We start from the raw sequence: 18,355 nt of genomic DNA, 5'->3' as shown, positions 1-18,355 counted from the left end.
CACCATTCCCATCCCTCAGTAAGCAAGTGATGGATGTCATTCTGGAGGCAAGAAGGCCTATTACTAGAAAATCCTATGCAGAAAAATGGAAAAGATTCTGTTCTGGTGCCAAACTCATGGGATGGGCACAGCAGCGCCCAGTTTACCTCAGATTCTTCAATATTTAACTGAGATGCTTCAAAAGGGCCTTTCCTTTGCCTCCATCAAAATGCATGCCTCAGCCATTTCAACTCATTACAATACAAAACCACCCCTCTTCTCTCATCCGCTGCTGAAGCAATTCCTCAGAGGGGCTAAAAGCTTAAGACCACCCAAGAGAGCCCCTACTCCAGCCTGGGACCTTTAACTTTGTATTGGAAAAGCTCACTCTACCTCCCTTCAACCCAGCTGCAAGTGCAGAGTTGAAATTACTTTGTTGAAAAACAGCTTTCCTTCTAGCCATCACTTCAGCAAGAAGGGTGTCTGAATTTCAGGCCCTCATGGCTGTGGAACCTTTCGTCATCTTTCATGCGGACAGGGTATCCCTCAGGACCAAACCCTCCATGCCCAAGGTGGTATCCAGTGTGGCCCTTAATTAGTCCATTCATTTGCCAACTTTCTTTTATAATCCACAGAACAAAGAGGAACGAATACTGCACCCCTTGGGACGTGCACAGACAATTTCGATTTTACTTGGATAGGACTAACCCCCTCAGGAAATCTGAACAGCTGCAGGTTGCATTTGCTGCAGGGGCAGAGGGGAACGCTATTTCAAAGCAAACCATTTCTAAGTGAATTGGCCATTGCATTCATTTTTGCTATAAGCACCATGGAAAACCTACCCCACAGGGGATAAGACAACATTCAACCAGGGCTATATCTACTTCTACAGCCTTTTTCAGTGGTGTCCCTACCAGAGACACACTAGAAGCTGCTACCTGGAGTTGTGTACATACTTTCACCAAGCATTACCATTTGTCAGTTTTCTCTAAATCCAGAGCTGGCTTTGCCACTGCAGTCTTGCAGGGTCTTATAGCTGGTCCTAATGCTATCTAAATTCCTCCTCCCATCCTTACCTTTGAGAATCTACCCAAATGTGATGACTGCAACAGTGAAACACTAAGAACATAGTACAGTTGTGTACACTTTACACTCTAACATCTACATTTGTTTTCACTGTTTCAGTCCTGGTTGCCCTCCCTCTAGCCCCCGGACTTTTTTTTGGCTTTACCTCTACTCTCCTTCACTGTTTCAGTCCTGGTTGCCCTCCCTCTAGCCCCCTGACTTTTTTTTTTGGCTTTACCTCTACTCTCCTTTACTATGCTTAAAATCTTTTTGGTGTATTTTTTTGTTGGAGGTATAACCTTATGTGTTTTTTTATATATACACTTCCCATTAGGGGGGCATCTGGGGCAAGAAAAACTGATGTAATGGTGTCGGCTGCATGCTTTATAACCCTGACTTCCTGACATCATCTACCAGACGTCATGGAAGATGAGAGCAACTGACGCAGGACCCAAGACTTTGATAATCAGGCCCGACTGAGGGCTACTGTAAGCAGAACCTAAATGTAATGATTGCAACAGTGAGTACCAACATCGACATTTATGGTAAGTGTACACAACTGTACTTTACCCTCCCTCCAGCCCCCCCTGACTTCTGTTGGCTCTAACTTTCCTCCTTGTTTGGCATACATTTTTTTCATGTGTATTTGCTTTTTGATGGGGTTGTAACATACCATGTAATTGCTCCCTATTGTGGGGGCACCTGACATCTGGGACAAGAAAAACTGATGTAATGGTGTCTGCTACATGTTTTATACCCCTGATGTCATGGAAGAAGCGACCGCATCCGATGCAGAAATCCTAAGACTCTGGTATTCAGACCGGCTGGTATTCAGACCGGCTGAGGGGCTACCTGCAGGCAGATAACCCAAATGTGATGACTACAACTGTGAATACACTCGTAACATCTACATTTATAATAAGTGTACACAACTGTACTTTCTGGCCTCGCCACGTATGGTTTCCCTTCATTTGGTCTCACCTTCTTGCTCCGCCTTGGATCCTAGATCTCATTCAGGATCTAATTTTACACCCTTCGGGGGTGATTCATTTGAATCTGGACAGTCTTAAGCTCACAGCTTGGCTGCTCCAGTTCCAGTGGTTGCTAGGACTCCTGGACTATCCTCCTCAGATCTATTCTGGTGGCTGCTCATAAGTCTTTGACCAGGAAGGTTTATCGCAGCAAGTGGAAACGTTTTTCCTTTTGGGCCTCTCAAAGGAGTTTAGACCCTTTCACGGCTCTTATTTCCGCCATTATTGATTTTTTTTTTTTTTTTTTTTTTTTTTTTTAGCTGATGTATTTCAACACGGAGCTAGTTTAACTGTCAAGGTTCAGTTGGCTGCCATCTCTCATTTTCATGTGGGCGAGAATTCTGCCTCCTTAGCTTCTTCTATACTGTATAAAGCCTTTATTAAATGCACCTTTTTGTTACACACACACACACACACACACACACACACACACACACACACACACACCCCTGGTCAAAGATCTTGTTCCCCCATGGGACCTTACTATGGTTTTTCAAGCTTTGGTCACTTTACCTTTCAAGCCTGCCGCAACTGCAGATCTGAAATTTTTATCTTGGAAATCAGCTTTTTCTGGTGGATATTACCTCTGCCAAAAGGGTTTCGGAATTGCAGGTATTGTCCTTCAAAGTTCCTAGTTTCCCTTTGAACCAATCCATCCTTTCTTCCTAAGGTGGCATCACCAGTCAGCATCAGTCAGACCATCAATTTGCCTATTTTTTCCCCAGTTTTACTAACAAGATGGAATATCAACAAAACCTGTTGATGTTCGTAGACTGTTACGATTCTATTTACACAGGACAAAACATTTTCGTAAACCTGATCAGTTGTTGGGGAAACCTATTTCCAAGGTCACAATTGCTAGGTGTATCTTTGTGCATCCTTCAGGTCTGTAAGGACAGAGGCATGTCTCCTCCAGTCAAGTGAAAGCTCATTCTACTAGGTCCATGGCTACTTCTGCGGCCTTTTGCTCTAGTGTCTCCTTTGGATGATTTGTTCTGCAGCTACTTGGTACTCATCTCATACGTTTATTTCTCATTACAAATTGGACTTTACTTCCAGAAGGAGAGCATCCTTTGATTCCGTGGTGCTTTGGAGATGTCCTTCAAGAATGCAACTGCAGTCATAACATAAGGGTTGTCCTGCCTCAGGCAGCCCTCGGTCGGCCGGATTCCAAAGTCTGGGTCCGACATCGGCTGATGTCGCATTTCTCTCCGTTAGAGCGGCTGGAGTATATAAGCATCAGCCGACGCCATTTTCTTCAGTCTTTCTTGCCGCGCGGTGCCCGAAGCAGAAGCAGTTCGCAAGTGCCGGTCGGTCAGCTCCTGTATTCTTCGAATCCGAAGTGATCAAAAAAGCTAAGTACCCCGTTGGGGACCTTTTCTTGCCTCAGCCGATGTCAGAAATTACTGAAAAAGTTAACAATTGTCTGTCTTGTGGTAAACAAATACCTCATAAGGATTTCCACTCCTACTGTCTTCCTTGCCTTGGCCCAGACCACAACGTCTCGGCCTGTGTCGCCTGTGCTCGCTTCAATAAGCGCACACTCAGGCGCCGGGCGGAGTTTGCGTCTGCGAAAAATTTGCTTATACAATGCCTTCGGAACTTCCGACATCACAAACTCCCAAGAAACAAAAGGACCGGGACCGACATCCTCGGCCCGCGTCTACCACCGACTCCACGCCAAAACCTACCGTGAGTGCTCCGGTTCCCCCTGAGACTGTTATTCCACCGCTCCGAACTGAAGATACCGCATTACCGACAACTCCACCGCTCCGAACCGAAGACACCGCATTACCGACAACTCCGATACCGGATACCACTCCGCCAGTTATAGATTTTCCTCCGGATACTGAAACGGAGGAAATGCCCGAGACCATTGCTGTAGATAAGGTCACTCCTGCACGTGGAGCTGCTAGGCCTCCTATGGCCATGTCTACTAAGGCCTACACTCGTGCTAAGGCAGCCAGCAAGACCAAGCACCTTGCTGCTAAAGCCTTACCTCAGCCTACTCCTGAGACACAAATCATGACTATGGCCGCAGACTTCATCTTAATTTCCATGATTAGAGGTTCACAGGCCCATCCTGAGAGAGGATCCCAGCCTCCTTCTGATAAGGCCCCGGGTTGAACCCTCTGACCCTATCCCTTCAGATGAAGATTCTGAGGACTGTGTCCACTCTGATGGCCAGGAAGAGCTCTTCCAGACCTATGAGGACTCTGATGCAGAGGATTCCATCCCCTCTGCCTCCCCTCCTGAGGATATTTCTTTTGGGGAAGTTCTGCATACCATGAGGGAACATTTCAAGTGGCAAGGCCAGGAATATTCTGATTCCAGAAAGCGCCTTCGAACCTTCCTTAAAAAGCCCCAGCACAGGCCCTTAGCTATTCCTCCTGTGCTTGATGTTTTGGATGATCTATATTCTGACTCCAGTGTTACCCCTGATTCTCTTCCTCCTGCTCCAGCCAAGCCAGACAGATATTACAGGGTCCCAGGAACACATTCCCATTTATTCAGGGCCCATGCTGTTTATTTAGAAACTATTTCTCAGGGACCTAAAGGTGTGTCAGCTTCCACCTCTAAAAATCCCTTGCCTTCCAACAGGGAAGCTAGGCCATTAGAGAGATGGGGGGAAAAGGTCTACACCTCCACTACTTTATCTATGAGAGCTCTGAATTGCCTCTTTCATATGTTACAATATCAGGATTACCTGTTAGATGATTTACAGAAAACATTGGCCTCTCCTGATCCTTTAGACAGGAAGTCTTTCCAGGAAGCTGTACATAACTCTCAGCAAGTCAGCAATCACTTTCTGCAGTGTGGATATGATGCATTGGAAGCTTCATGTAGGGCAGCTATGACAGGGGCAGTCATTCGTAGACATGCATGGTTAAAAGAACAACTTCTACCAGATCATGTTAAGGCAAAACTTCTGGATGCACCCTTGGAAAAGAACAAGCTTTTTGGTGCTAATGCTAAAGATGTGTTAAAGTCCATCGAGGAAAAAGCAAAATCAGTCCAGACGGTCAAAGATTTCCTCCAGGTTCAGCCCCCCAGATTCAGCAGGAATTGGCCTTCAAAAAACTGGTCCTTTCCTAATCCTGAAAAATTTCAAAGGGGTAAAAACAGGCGTGGCCGAGGAAGAGGACAATACAGAGGTCCTTACAGGGGACGACAATGGCAGCCAGCAAACCAAAGAAGTGACACAGGGGTCTCCCCTGCCCCACAGGCACAATCTCAATGACTTTCCTCTACGTCCGCTGACCAAGGAGCAAATAGAAGCTCCCTTGGGCGGAAAATTTGTTTTCAGACAATTGGCACAGATTGACAAAGGACAAATGGATTTTGGACGTTATAGATCAAGGTTACAGGTTCCATTTTCATACCTTACCAAGAAAACAAGGCATGCCAAACTACCACAAAACCAGAGGGCAGAGGCTATCAAGCAAATTTCTCTGCTTGCTCAGATCAAAGCAATAGAAAGAGTTCCACAACAAGAACAAGGCCAGGGGTTTTACTCAAGACTGTTCCTTGCTCCAAGAAAAGAAACTCCGTGGAGACCAATACTGGATTTGTCCGTATTAAACACTTCTCATAGTACCAAAGTTCAAAATGCTGACTCTACAGCAATTCCTTCCCATGCTGGGCAAGGGGTCTTGGCTGATTACTCTGGACCTCAAGGAGGCATACCTGCATGTCCCTATCAGACACAGCTGCAGAAGATACCTCAGATTTCTTGCAGGGCCAGAGCATTATCAATTCTCAGCATTGCCATTTGGCTTATCTACTGCGCCCAGAGTATTCACAAAATGCCTGGCTTCAGTAATTGCTCATTGCAGACTCCAGGGGATCCAAATTTACCCGTACCTGGATGACTGCCTCATACAAGCGGACGACAAATTGATGTTGACAAAAAACTTGAACTATGTCATACAATTACTTCAGGCTCTGGGATACACAGTCAACTTCCAAAAGTCAAGACTTCAACCATCCCAGCAAATAACCTTCTTAGGAGCCAATCTAGACACAGCCTCTCAAATGGCTTACCTGACAGAAGACAAGCAAGAGAAGTTAACTCATTATTTCAAAGGTTTGGCAAAACTCACCCAGATGACTGCAAGGAGATTCCTACAGGCCCTGGGTTACATGGCATCCTGCATTCTCCTGGTTCCATTAGCAAGACTACACATGAGAAAGCTTCAATGGTACCTAAAAAGCCTATGGTCTCAGCACAGCAACAACTTAGAGGCAACCATACCGCTCATTCCATGCCTACAAAAGGAATTCCTATGGTGGGCCTCGGTAAGCCAGGCAAACACAGGTATGTCATTCAAAAAACCTCAGGTAACACAGACCATGACCACAGACGCCTCAGACCTTGGATGGGGGGCGCACATGGAAGGCAGATGTATACAAAGACAATGGTCTCCAAAGGAAACACATCTGCATATAAACCAAAAGGAAATGCTGGCAGTAATGCATGCCATCGAGGCCTTTCGACAACAACTTCACCAAGGCCATTTCAGACAACACCACTGTGATGTGGTATATAAACAAGCAAGGGGGCACCCATTCTTACCCCCTTTGCAGACTGACCATGAATCTTTGGGAAAAATCACTGAGCCTAAACATACAGTTACAATCCCAGTTTGTTCCAGGCAAAGACAATGTGATGGCGGACAGCCTAAGCCGGAATTTCATAGATCCACACGAGTGGAGGTTACATCCGAAGATCTTCACATAACTCACCTCGACATGGGGCAGGCCAGAAGTAGACCTATTTGCCTCTCACCTCAACCATCATCTACAAAAATTCTGTTCAAGGACATACCATCCACAAGCTTGGAAAATAGATGCTCTTTCATTCAACTGGAATTTCCTAAAAATCTATGCATTCCCACCTCTGCCACTGATGACCACAGTATTACTAAAGATCAAAGCAGAGAGACCCAAGGGGATCCTGATAGCTCCAGACTGGCCAAGACAACACTGGTACCCACTACTACGGAGCATATGTCACAACAAGAAGTGGGCCCTTCCACAATGGCCCCTACTTTTGACTCAACACAACTTCAAAACAGTGCATCCAAACCTTCAGACACTGCAGCTAACAGCCTGAGAGATCCCATGAATAACCTCAATCTATCTCTCTCCAAGGAAGTTCAGCGGATATTAACAGAAGCTCGAAGACCATCCACCAGAAAGGTTTACTTAGCAAAATGGAAGAGATTCAGCATTTGGAATACCAGCAAGGGACATGATGCATCATTATTGAACATCCCACTCATCCTGGAATAGTTGGCAGATATGCTACAGAATGGACTCTCATATTCTTCCATAAAGATACATGCTTCAGCTATTTCAGCTAGATATAATACCGATCCGCCTGTGTTTTCACATCCTTTGCTAAGGCAATTCCTCAGGGGAATCAAGAACATTAAGCCACCAAGAAAGGCTCCAGTGCCAGCTTGGGACCTCAACTTTGTCCTAGAAAAACTGACTACCTCCGTTTGAGCCAGCAGCTTCAATGGACTTAACAATTTCTCTCATGGAAGATAGCTTTCCTGTTGGCAATTACCTCAGCAAGAAGGGTTTCGAAACTACAGGCCCTAATGGCAATACCACCGTTTATAATCTTTCACAGAGACAGGGTCTCCTTAAGAACCAACCCTACTTTTATGCCAAAGGTGGTATCTAGGGTTTCTTTAAATCAAGCTATTCATCTGCCTGCTTTCTTCCCCAATCCTGAGAACAAAGGGGAAAAGACTGTTGCATGCCTTGGACATTCACAGACAACTTCGCTACTACCTGGACAGAACCAAGACCAGTAGGAAGTCTGATCAACTTTTTGTAGCTTACGCCCCTGGAGTACAAGGAAAAGCAATTTCAAAACAGACTATTTCAAAATGGATTTGACATTGCATCAGATTTTGTTATTCCTTCCATGGGAAGAATGTTCCAGCCAATGTCAAACCACACTCCACCAGAGCTACAGCCACCTCTACAGCATTCTTAAGAGGGGTGCCTACAAAGGACATTCTAGAAGCTGCTACATGGAGCTCCGTGCATACATTCTCCAAACACTACAATCTCCCTCTATACTCCAGATCCAGAGCAGGCTTTGCTTGGGCAGTCCTGCAGGGTTTGATTGCCACACCATCTCTTTCCTAGAGCATTCCTCCTCCCCCAGCTAAGCTATGGTATTCTACCCATATGTTATGACTGCAGTTGCATTCTTGAAGGACATAGTACAGATGTTCTTCATCTCACATTGCTGCAGTCCTTGCATATGGGTAGTCCGCTGTCCTCGGTCGGCCCGAATACCAAAGTATTAGGCTGACGTCTGTCATGGGCGCTCAGATCTGACATCAGAGCGTCAGGGTATAAAAGCGCATGACCGACGTCATATCCTCAGTCTTTTTTGCCGCATGGTCCGATGCAGAAGCAGCGTTGCAAGTGCCGTTCGGCGTTCTGAAATTTTCGTATTCTGAGTTTCAGACCGAAACCAAGTTGGGCTAAGTACCCCGTTGGGGAATATTTTTGTTTTTTCTTGCCTCAGTTAATTCCGGATGTCAGAAAAAGTGAATAATTGTATTTCTTGTGGGAAACAGATACCGCATAGGGATTATCACTCTCTTTCCATTCCTTGTTTAGGACCGGACCACAACGTAGTCGGGTGTCAGTTTTGTGCTAGGTTTAATAAGCGCACTATAAAAAGAAGGTTAGATTGTGCTAGGTTAGTCTTTGGTAAGCGGTGTAATTATAATATGCAGTCGGATCCTCCGACGCCCGCTTCCACGAAGAAGCGCAAAGACAAATCCTTGAAACCTAGACAGGTTGATTCGTCCGTTTCGGACGCCGGTCCTGCAGAAACTACAGTGGAGCAGGTGGATCTGGCTGAAGTTTCTGTTGAGTCTCAGGGGGAAACTTTGATTTTGCAGGATGTGGCCTCACAGGAGTCAGGTCAAGCTGAAGGGGCCTCTCAGGTTACTGTTCTCCCTTCTGTGCCTAAGGTGGTTAGGCCTTCTGCTACTATTTCTATGGCTTCTTCTAAGGGCAGGTCTGTTTTGCCTTCCTCTGGTGTCCCTCCAGGTTCTTCAGGGTCTGTGCCTAAAAAGCACATGCTTAAAATGGCAGAAGATTTGATTACTTTAATTAGAGGTTCTATGCCCCCTCCTGATAAGAGGCCCAGGGTGGAGCCAGAGTTGGAAAGTTTGGATCAGGCCTCAGATGACTCAGACTCTTCTGCTGAAGATATTCAAGATTTTCCCCCTTATTCGGATTCTGATGCAGAGGATTCCACTCCTTCTGCTTCTCCTCCAGAGGATTTTTCATTTTCAGAAACTCTGCATTCCATGAGGGAGCATTTTAAGTGGGAAGGACAGGATTTCTGATTCACGGAAGAGGCTTAGGGAATTCTTGTTTTTACCACAGCATAGACCCTTGGCTATACCTCCTGTTTTGGATGTTGTTCAAGATGTTTTCTCGGAGGCTTCCCTTAATCCAGATTCTTTGCCTCCTGCGCCAGTTAAACCGGACAGGTATTACAGGGTGCCTGAGGCTCATAAATATCTGTATAAGAGTCCTAGGGCGGACCCAGAAACTATTAGTCAGGGGCCTAAGGGTGTTAGAGCTTCTGTTGTAAAGAATCCGGTTCCTCTAGATAAGGAAGCTAGAGCTTTGGATAGCTGGGGTAAGAAGGTGTATACCTCTTCTACTTTAGTAATGAGGGCTTTAAATTGCCAGTTTCATATGTTGAAATATCAGAATTTCCTCCTTTCTCAGCTAAAATCTAAAGTGGATGCTTTGGCAGAGGGCATAGAGTGTAAAGAATTGCAGGATTTAGTACATGTCTCTGAACAGGTGGGTAAGCATTCTTTGCAGTGTGGTTTTGATGCTGTACAGGCCTCTTCTAGGGTGGCTGCCACTGGTTCAGTTCTTCGTAGGCACGCCTGGCTTAAGGATCAGAATTTGTCCGAGCATGTTAAGACTAGAATTCTGGATGCCCCTTTACAGTCTGAAGTTTTGTTTGGTCCCCCTGTGGAGTCGGTTTTGAAGAAAATGGAAGACAAGGCTAAGTCCATGCAGACTGTTAAAGATTTTTGCAGGTGCAACCTCCAAAGTTTAGTAGAAATTGGCCTACTAAGGGGTGGACCTACCCTTCTTCTGATTCTCAGTCTAGGGGTAGATCTAGACGTGGCAGGAGCAGAGCTCACAGTACATTCAGGCCTAGAACTTGGAGTTCACCTGCACAATCTGCAGGTGAGGGCAGGGGCCAGTCCTTTCGTAAACAGGCCCAATGACCTGCATTTTCAGCTGCCAGAATCTTCTTCCCTGGCAGCTCCTTTGGGAGGAAAGTTAGCACTCTTCAAGCAAAACTGGCTTTTAGTCACCCAAGACAAATGGGTATTGGACATTATAAACCGAGGCTACAAGTTCTATTTCCATACATTGCCTCCTTTCAAAGGCATGCCAGACGTTCCTCCTCGGCAAAGGATAGAGGCTCACAAGCAGATTTCTTTACTTCTTCAAATAGGAGCTATACAGCCAGTTCCTCTGTCAGAAGTGGGACTAGGATTTTATTCTCGCCTGTTTCTAGTACCAAAGAAAGGGAACACGTGGAGACAGATTTTGGATTTATCTATCCTCAACACTTATCTGGACATTCCAAAGTTCAAAATGCTAACGTTGCAACAGCTTTTACCTCTGTTGGGAAAAGATCACTGGATGGTAACTCTGGATCTCAAAGAGGCTTATCTTCATGTTCCTATCAGGCCCAGTTGCAGGAGGTACCTGCGTTTTCTGGCTGGAAATTTACATTATCAGTTCTCTGCATTGCCCTTTGGCTTATCTACTGCGCCCAGAGTGTTCACAAAGGTTCTGGCTCCAGTGATAGCCTTTTTCAGGTTGAGGAATACAGATTTATCCTTATTTGGACGATTGCCTGATTATTGCACAACACAAAGACAAACTTCTGCATCATCTACAGTATGTGATGGTAGTGTTAAGATGCCTAGGGTATTCTGTGAACGAAACAAAGTCCAGTCTAGTACCCTCTCAGGACATGTGCTTTCTGGGTGTGAGACTGAATACAGCTTCCCAGATGGCCTTTTTGACCCCGGACAAACAAAGAAGCCTTTCTCTTTATTTCCATCAAATGTCTCTACAGTCCAGGCTGACTGCAAGGACAGTCCTTCAAGCCTTGGGGTTCATGGCATCTTGTATTCTGGTGCTTCCCAATGCCAAACTGCATATGAGGAAGCTTCAATGGTATCTCAAAAATGTATGGACACAACACTGCCAAGATCTAGACACTGTCATTCAGATAATACCTTGCATTCAGAAAGAATTTTTGTGGTGGGCTCAGGAATGTCACCTAAACAAGGGACTCTGTGACCCGACCAGAGGCGAGTCAGATTCTGACGACGGATGCCTCGGACAAGGCTTGGGGAGCACACCTCAATGGAAAATGGGTGCAAGACACGTGGCCTGTCAGACTTCAACATTTGCATATCAACTTGAAGGAGATGTTAGCAGTCCAATTTGCATTGATGGCTTTCAAGGATTTACTTCACCCAGGACAGGTGTTGATTCAAACAGACAACACTACTGTCATGTGGTACATCAACAAGCAAGGGGGAGCCCATTCTTACCCTCTTTGCAGGCAAGCGATGATTTTGTGGGAGACTGCTCTCAGTTTACACCTCAATCTTCAGGCAAGGTTTCTACCAGGAGCACAGAACTCCTTAGCGGATGTGTTGAGCAGACAAATTGTGGATCCTCACGAGTGGAAACTGGATCCTCATGTGTTTCAAAAGTTGACAGTGTTATGGGAGACTCCAGACATAGATCTGTTCGCTTCCCCACTAAATTACCAGTTGCCAAAGTTTTGCACAAAAATGTTTCATCCCACAGCTTGGAAGGTGGATGCTCTATCATTCAGTTGGAGCAATCTTCATGTCTATGCCTTTCCACCTCTGCCTCTCATTCCCAAGGTACTCCTGAAGGCCAGAATAGACAAGCCATCCATGATTCTGATAGCGCCGGATTGGCCTCGACAGCACTGGTACCCTCTACTGAGGAGTTTGGTACGGGAGCCTCCATGGCCTCTGCCTTTGATTCCGCATCTTTTGTCTCAGGAGGGCAATCACTTCCTCAATGTCAAGATTCAGTCTCTGCATCTCAGCCTGGCATATTCTGTTTTAGGCCCTGGAGGGTCTCGGCTTCCACAACAAGTTTTGAATGTTATTTTGGAGGCCAGAAGGCCTAGTACAAGGAAAGTTTACGCTGATAAATGGAGGAGATTTTTTCTTTGGAGCAAAGCGAAGGACTTTGATGTTTCCAAGCCTGATTTAAGTGTTTCTCTTCAATACCTTACTGAGTTATTGGACAAGGGTTTGTCTTTCTCCTCGATAAAGGTTCATGCTGCAGCCATTTCTGCTCACTATGACTGTGACCCTCCTTTATTTTCCCATCCTTTGTTTAAACAATTTCTTAGAGGGGCAAAAAACATAAGACCCCCACGTAGAGCTCCTACTCCTGCTTGGGATCTCAATTTTGTGTTGGAAAAGCTTACTCTACAACCTTTTGAGCCTGCAGCTACTGCCGAGTTAAAGTATTTATCATGGAAGACTGCTTTTTTGTTGGCCATTACCTCTGCAAGAAGGGTTTCTGAATTACAGGCCCTTATGGCAGTGGAACCTTTCCTGATTTTTCATAAGGATAGGGTATCTTTGCGTACTAATCCTTCCTTTATGCCTAAAGTGGTTTCTAGTGTGGCCTTGAACCAAACTATTCATTTGCCTACTTTTTTATGCAAACCCCTTGCATACTTTGGATATTCACAGGCAGTTACGTTATTATTTGAGCAGAACCAAGGGGTTCAGGCAGTCTCAGCAGTTGTTTGTTTCTTTTGCTTTGGGTTCTCAGGGAAAACCTGTTTCAAAACAAACTATTTCTAAATGGATTGGGTTTTGTATTTCTTTCTGTTATTCCCATCATGGTAAGGAGATTCCGGCTGGAATCAGACCTCATTCCACTAGAGCTACTGCCACTTCTACTGCCTTTCTAAGGGGTAGCTACAAAGATATTTTGGAAGCAGCCACTTGGAGTTCAGTACATACTTTTTCCAAGCATTACCACCTTCCTCTTTATTCTAAGTCTAGGGCTGGATTTGCCACTGCAATATTACAGGGCATTTTAGCAGCCCCTAATGCTTTATGATTTTGCCATCCTCCCTTTACCTCTGCTTTGGGATTCTACCCATATGTAAGGACTGCAGCAATGTGAGATGAAGAACATAGTACAGTTTTGTACCTACCATAAATGTAGATGTTCGAAGATCCACATTGCTGCAGTCCAATTACCCTCCCTCCTTCCCTCTGTAGTTTGGCATGGTTATATGGTTTGGGTGATGGTTGTTGTTGGGCATGTTTTTGGGAGGTATCCTGTTTTTGGGCTGTGGCCTTTCCTTTTTGGGCCTTCTGACATCTGGGGCAAGAAAAGACTGAGGATATGACGTCGGTCATGCGCTTTTATACCCTGACGCTCTGATGTCAGATCTGAGCGCCCATGACCGACGTCAGCCTAATACTTTGGTATTCAGGCCGACCGAGGACAGCGGACTACCCATATGTAAGGACTGCAGCAATGTGGATCTTCGAACATCTACATTTATGGTAGGTACAAAACTGTACTTTTTGTACCTACCATAAATGTAGATGTCCGATAGATATGCAACTGCAGTCGGATTTTCCCTCCCTCCATACCCCTCTATGCCTTGGGTCCACTCCTATCCCTGTTTCTCTTAGCTGGGGATATCTGTTATGGTGTATCTGTTTATTGCTTACTTATTGTCTGGAATCCTGTTTTTGTCTTCCAATTTGATTACAGCCTTCCTTGGAGGGCACCTGGCATCTGGGGCAAGAAACACTGAAGAAAATGGCATCGGCTGATGCTTATATACTCCAGCTGCTCTGACGTCGGAGAGAAATGCGACATCAGCCGACGTCGGACCCAGTCTTTGGAATCCGGCCGACCGAGGGTTGCCTGAGGCAGGACAACCCTTATGTTATGACTACAGTTGCATATCTATCGGACATCTACATTTATGGTAGGTACAAAACTGTACTTTTCCTACGATGAGGGCCTCCCAGGAGTTTGGTAGCTGGAGACTCTGTCCTACACGTTGAAAACCAAATGAAGTAAACTACTTCAGATGAAGTTATGTACTCACCATAATGTTCCATCCGAGTAGTTATACTTCATTTGTCTTCAACTGTCCCTCCCTCCTTCCCCCAGACCTTGGCATATGATCAGCCTACAGGCTGCAGTATAAGGTCACAAGTAATTTTTCAGGTCGGGTTATCAGTATAAAGTTCAGCAAACTCTGAGGATGGAAGGCAGTGGAGGTTTATTATGGGTAAGGGGAGGAGTTTGGAGCTCGCAGCAAATGCTAGTAAAGTTGCCGGCTCTGATTCGATACCGATACGTAACACACAGGTTGAAGACAAATGAAGTGCAACTACTCGGAACATTTTGGTGAGTACACAACTTTTTTCTCCCCAAGAATTTGCACAATTAACTTTTGGGGGGGGGGTATTGAGTATGTAGGGGTAGGTTATACTTTTAGCAGTCGCTAGTAAACTAAAATTCTTTACACTTTTAATCCTGTAGGCAGACATCAGGCTGCTGTATGTGAACTTGATGGGTTTCTGTACATCATTGGAGGAGCAGAGTCCTGGAACTGTCTGAACACAGTGGAACGTTACAATCCTGAGAATAATACTTGGACTTTTGTTGCACCCATGAATGTTGCCAGACGTGGAGCCGGTATTGCAGTCTATGATGGTAAGGTTTCTGATCCTGAGTGCATCTGTAGAAAAAAAAAATGCCAAGAGTATTAAAGTAACTTGCATGCTTATTTGTCTGTCTAGTCAGACTTTCCTGGCAAGTAAAGCACATTTTCAGTTGATTTCTGGGGAGAAAAGCTCTATGAAATAGAGAGATTAAGACTGTGTAGCTATAGATCTGATGTTAGTCTTAATCTATTCTTGACTGATGGGTTAATATTCCTATCCTCAGAACAGATCCGGCCGTTGCACAGCTCGTGCCAGCCAAAAAAAAAAAAATCGCTTGAGCTGCAAGTCTACCCATAATTCCCCTCTCTAGATGACCTCCGATCTCATTTGCCGCTCTTGTGAATCAGGCTCGTCAGCCAATCAGTCTCTTGTAGCAGAGTATTTTCTGTATTTTTTTGTAGCTATTTATAAAAGATATGTAGTTAAATTTATAACCGTTGCTTTGTAGTTTCTATTGTCGAGTGTTTGGTCTACCCTTGAGTGTTTTCTATTTTTGCCATTGGTAACTCCCCCCACCACCACCATCACTGTTAGCACAAGGGTAAGAAATAGCAGAAAACTAACTTCTCTACCATTGCTGGTAGACTTTTGTGTGTGTCTGTGTCTGTGTGGTCTGTGTCTTTGAGAGTTTAGATATGACAAAAGCAAAAATCTTCAACCATAATTTTCAAACAATGTAAAGTGCAGCAGGAAAATGCCAAACTCAGTCATGATAAATGTGTTTATTGTTTGGGTGTGCCTCCCAAGTGTGGATTGTACCATTTGCCAATGTTTTAGTAATAGAACTCTGGTTGAGAGAGTGAGTGAATTGATCCTCAATGGGCTCCTTAAGGCCCCTTTCAAGGAAGCCTTGTTCAAGGCTGACCAGTTGCCTCTGGCTGCAAGTCCTTTCGCTCAGTGCAGTCATCCCCTTCAGCACCTACTGTTAAGCACAAATATGCCTCTGAAGGGTTCCTCCTTGGAACAGAAATTCAAGGTTCCAAAACTGTCAGAATGGTCCGTCTCTGGCACCAAAGATTTCTTTGGTACCTTCCACACCAGCTAAGTCTGTGGTGCTGAGTCCTGGTTCTATGGCTCCAACCACCTCTACAGTTCCAACTTTGGTGCCAGCTGTCTCACCCAAGGTTCAACAGATGGAACCAAAACAAATAAATAATTTCAGAACCCAGGTCTACATTAGATCCCTTCCATTGACAATTGCCCAGTCTGTTTCAAGAGAGACCAGTGTCTCCTTCAGCCTTTTCAGTGCATTCCACCAGAAGTCTATCGGAACTGGGTGTTAGGTTGGTGGACCAGATTTTGGCAGCCCATGGTCTTTCCTCTTCCATTCAGCCCACTCTCCTTTCCAGAGCAGACACTTTTTCTCCAACCACACCCAATTACTCTCCTCCTCTAACCTCAGCTCACGGTTTAGAGCCTTTGGCTCTGACCACCCAGGTTCCTATGACTTCGGCACAGACTGTAGAATTGTCCTCTCTGCAGAGTCTGGCTGTGTCCCCCTCCAGTATCATCGGCACTGTGAGGTCCCCAGGAATGCATCTTTGCCATTGAGCACAGACAGTCCATGTCTGTTGCGAGCATTTCTACGGAACAGTCCATATCCCTTACAGCAGCGGTGGACCCATCCTCTGTTCCAGTCTGTCAAGGTGGGGATTTTGGGGTGGTGTGTGACCTCAGTTCTGAGTTTCTCTGTTCTTCGTGTTTCATTTCATTGTTGCAGGCATCATATTTGGGTTATCCTGCCAGGGGTAGCCCTCAGTTGGGCCCAAATACCAGAGGCTTAGTATTTCTGTGTTGGTTGCTCTCAATCCAGGACTGATGTCAGGTAGTCAGTGGTATAAAGTCAGGCAGCTGACACCATTACATCAGTTTTTCTTGCTGAGGAGCCCGAAGCGGAAGCAGTTCGTAAAAGTGCCGGTCGGCCGCTACCTGAGTTTTCGTTTCCGAATTGCAGTTGAAGTCTTCTAAAACTAAGTACCCCGTTGGGGATCTTTTTTCTTGCTCTAACCGATGTTAGAAAAAGTTAACAGTTGTCTCGCCTGTGGAAAACAAATACACTGAGACTTCATTTTTACCGCGTCACCTGTTTAGGCCCAGACCACTATCTCCCTCGTTGCTTTTGTGCTTTAACACCAGAACTATTCGTCGTTGGGCCCTTAATGCAGCTAGATATTTTTGCTGTCAGTCCTTTAATTCTGATATGGCTTCAGTAAGCCATCCAACTACTGATCATCTGAAAAAAATGTAAAGATAAAGACAGACCGCACCGATCCAAAACCGCAGCAGATGCTTCTATTAAGCTAGTAGGCAGTTCTCCGGTCCTCCATGAGGTAGTTTTGCAACCCCTGATGCCTGCTTCTGTGGATTCGCAGGCCGCTACTGAGACCTTTGAGTCCAGTATGCCATTAGACTCGACTAAGGATCCTGCGGATGTCTTTACCTTGGATGGGTCCTGAGCCACTGAGCAAGCACCGGCTTCCAAGGAAGTACTACTGATACCCTACAGACTACTACCTTCGCATCTTCAGTAATTTCTAAAACTACCGAGTTAAGCCTCAGGGTATGAACTACGACCAAAAAAAAACCCCAAGCTCAGGCACCTGCTTTCTTGCCTCTATCACAAATGCTTAACATGGCGGAAGACCTTATGCTTATTAGGGGAAGCCAGGCTACCCCTTCCAAAAGAAAGACTTTTCCCCTAGCCCCTGATACCCTCTACCTCAGACTCGCAGGCCTCTACTGAGACCCGTTTGGAGTTTGGTATGCCGTGAGATGCTTCAGTTATGGAACCCCGCGGATGTCTCTGCCTTGGATGGGTCTGGAGCTGATGTGCAGACACCGGCTTCTGAGGGTGTTTTCAGGCCTACAGATTTGTATATTAGACAGACGCCATATTCAAAACTAAGGCCAAAATCACGACCTTTGCCTAAAAATACCGCCTGGGCCACATGTGCAGGCCCCTATGCCTAAACAAACAAATTATCAAAATGGCTGAAGATTTAATTACTCTGATCAGGGGTAGCCAACCCCCACCACCCTTCTAAGAGGCCTAGGCAAGACATTATGAATCTTCTAAACAGGATTCTATTTCTTCTGACTCTCCTAATGAACAAGAATTGTCTATACCTACTTATGAGGACTTTGATACAGAAGATTCCATTCATTCTGCTTCTCCCCCTGAGGATTTTTCTTTTGGGGAAACTTTACATACCTTAAGGGAACATTTCCACTGGGGAAAGTCAGGATTTTTTTTAATCTAAAAAGAGACTTGGGGGAATTTTTTTTCTTCCTCCGCATAGGCATTTGGCTATACCTCCTGTTCTAGATATTGATTTTTTTTTCAGACTCTATTACAGCTCCTGATTCTCTGCCTCCAGTTCCTTGTAAGCTAGACAGGTACTACAGGGTTCCTGACTCCCATAA

The 18,355-nt window shown here is 45.3% G+C and overlaps 1 protein-coding gene across 2 annotated transcripts in view; it reads left to right on the top strand.

The window, feature by feature from the left end:
• LOC122813157 (influenza virus NS1A binding protein) overlaps positions 1-18,355 on the top strand; it is a 462,133-nt gene that overhangs the window by 305,878 nt on the left and 137,900 nt on the right. For both annotated transcript variants that reach the window (XM_044085313.1, XM_044085312.1), the window contains exon 14: positions 14,748-14,921. In XM_044085313.1, coding sequence (XP_043941248.1) covers positions 14,748-14,921 — 174 coding nt within the window. The remainder of the gene's footprint in view (positions 1-14,747; positions 14,922-18,355) is intronic.

Source organism: Protopterus annectens, chromosome 10.part0 (genome assembly GCF_019279795.1).
Source record: "Protopterus annectens isolate FY-2018-M chromosome 10.part0, PAN1.0, whole genome shotgun sequence".
Classification (NCBI taxonomy): domain Eukaryota; kingdom Metazoa; phylum Chordata; order Ceratodontiformes; family Protopteridae; genus Protopterus; species Protopterus annectens.
This window is presented reverse-complemented; position numbering and strand designations above follow the sequence as displayed.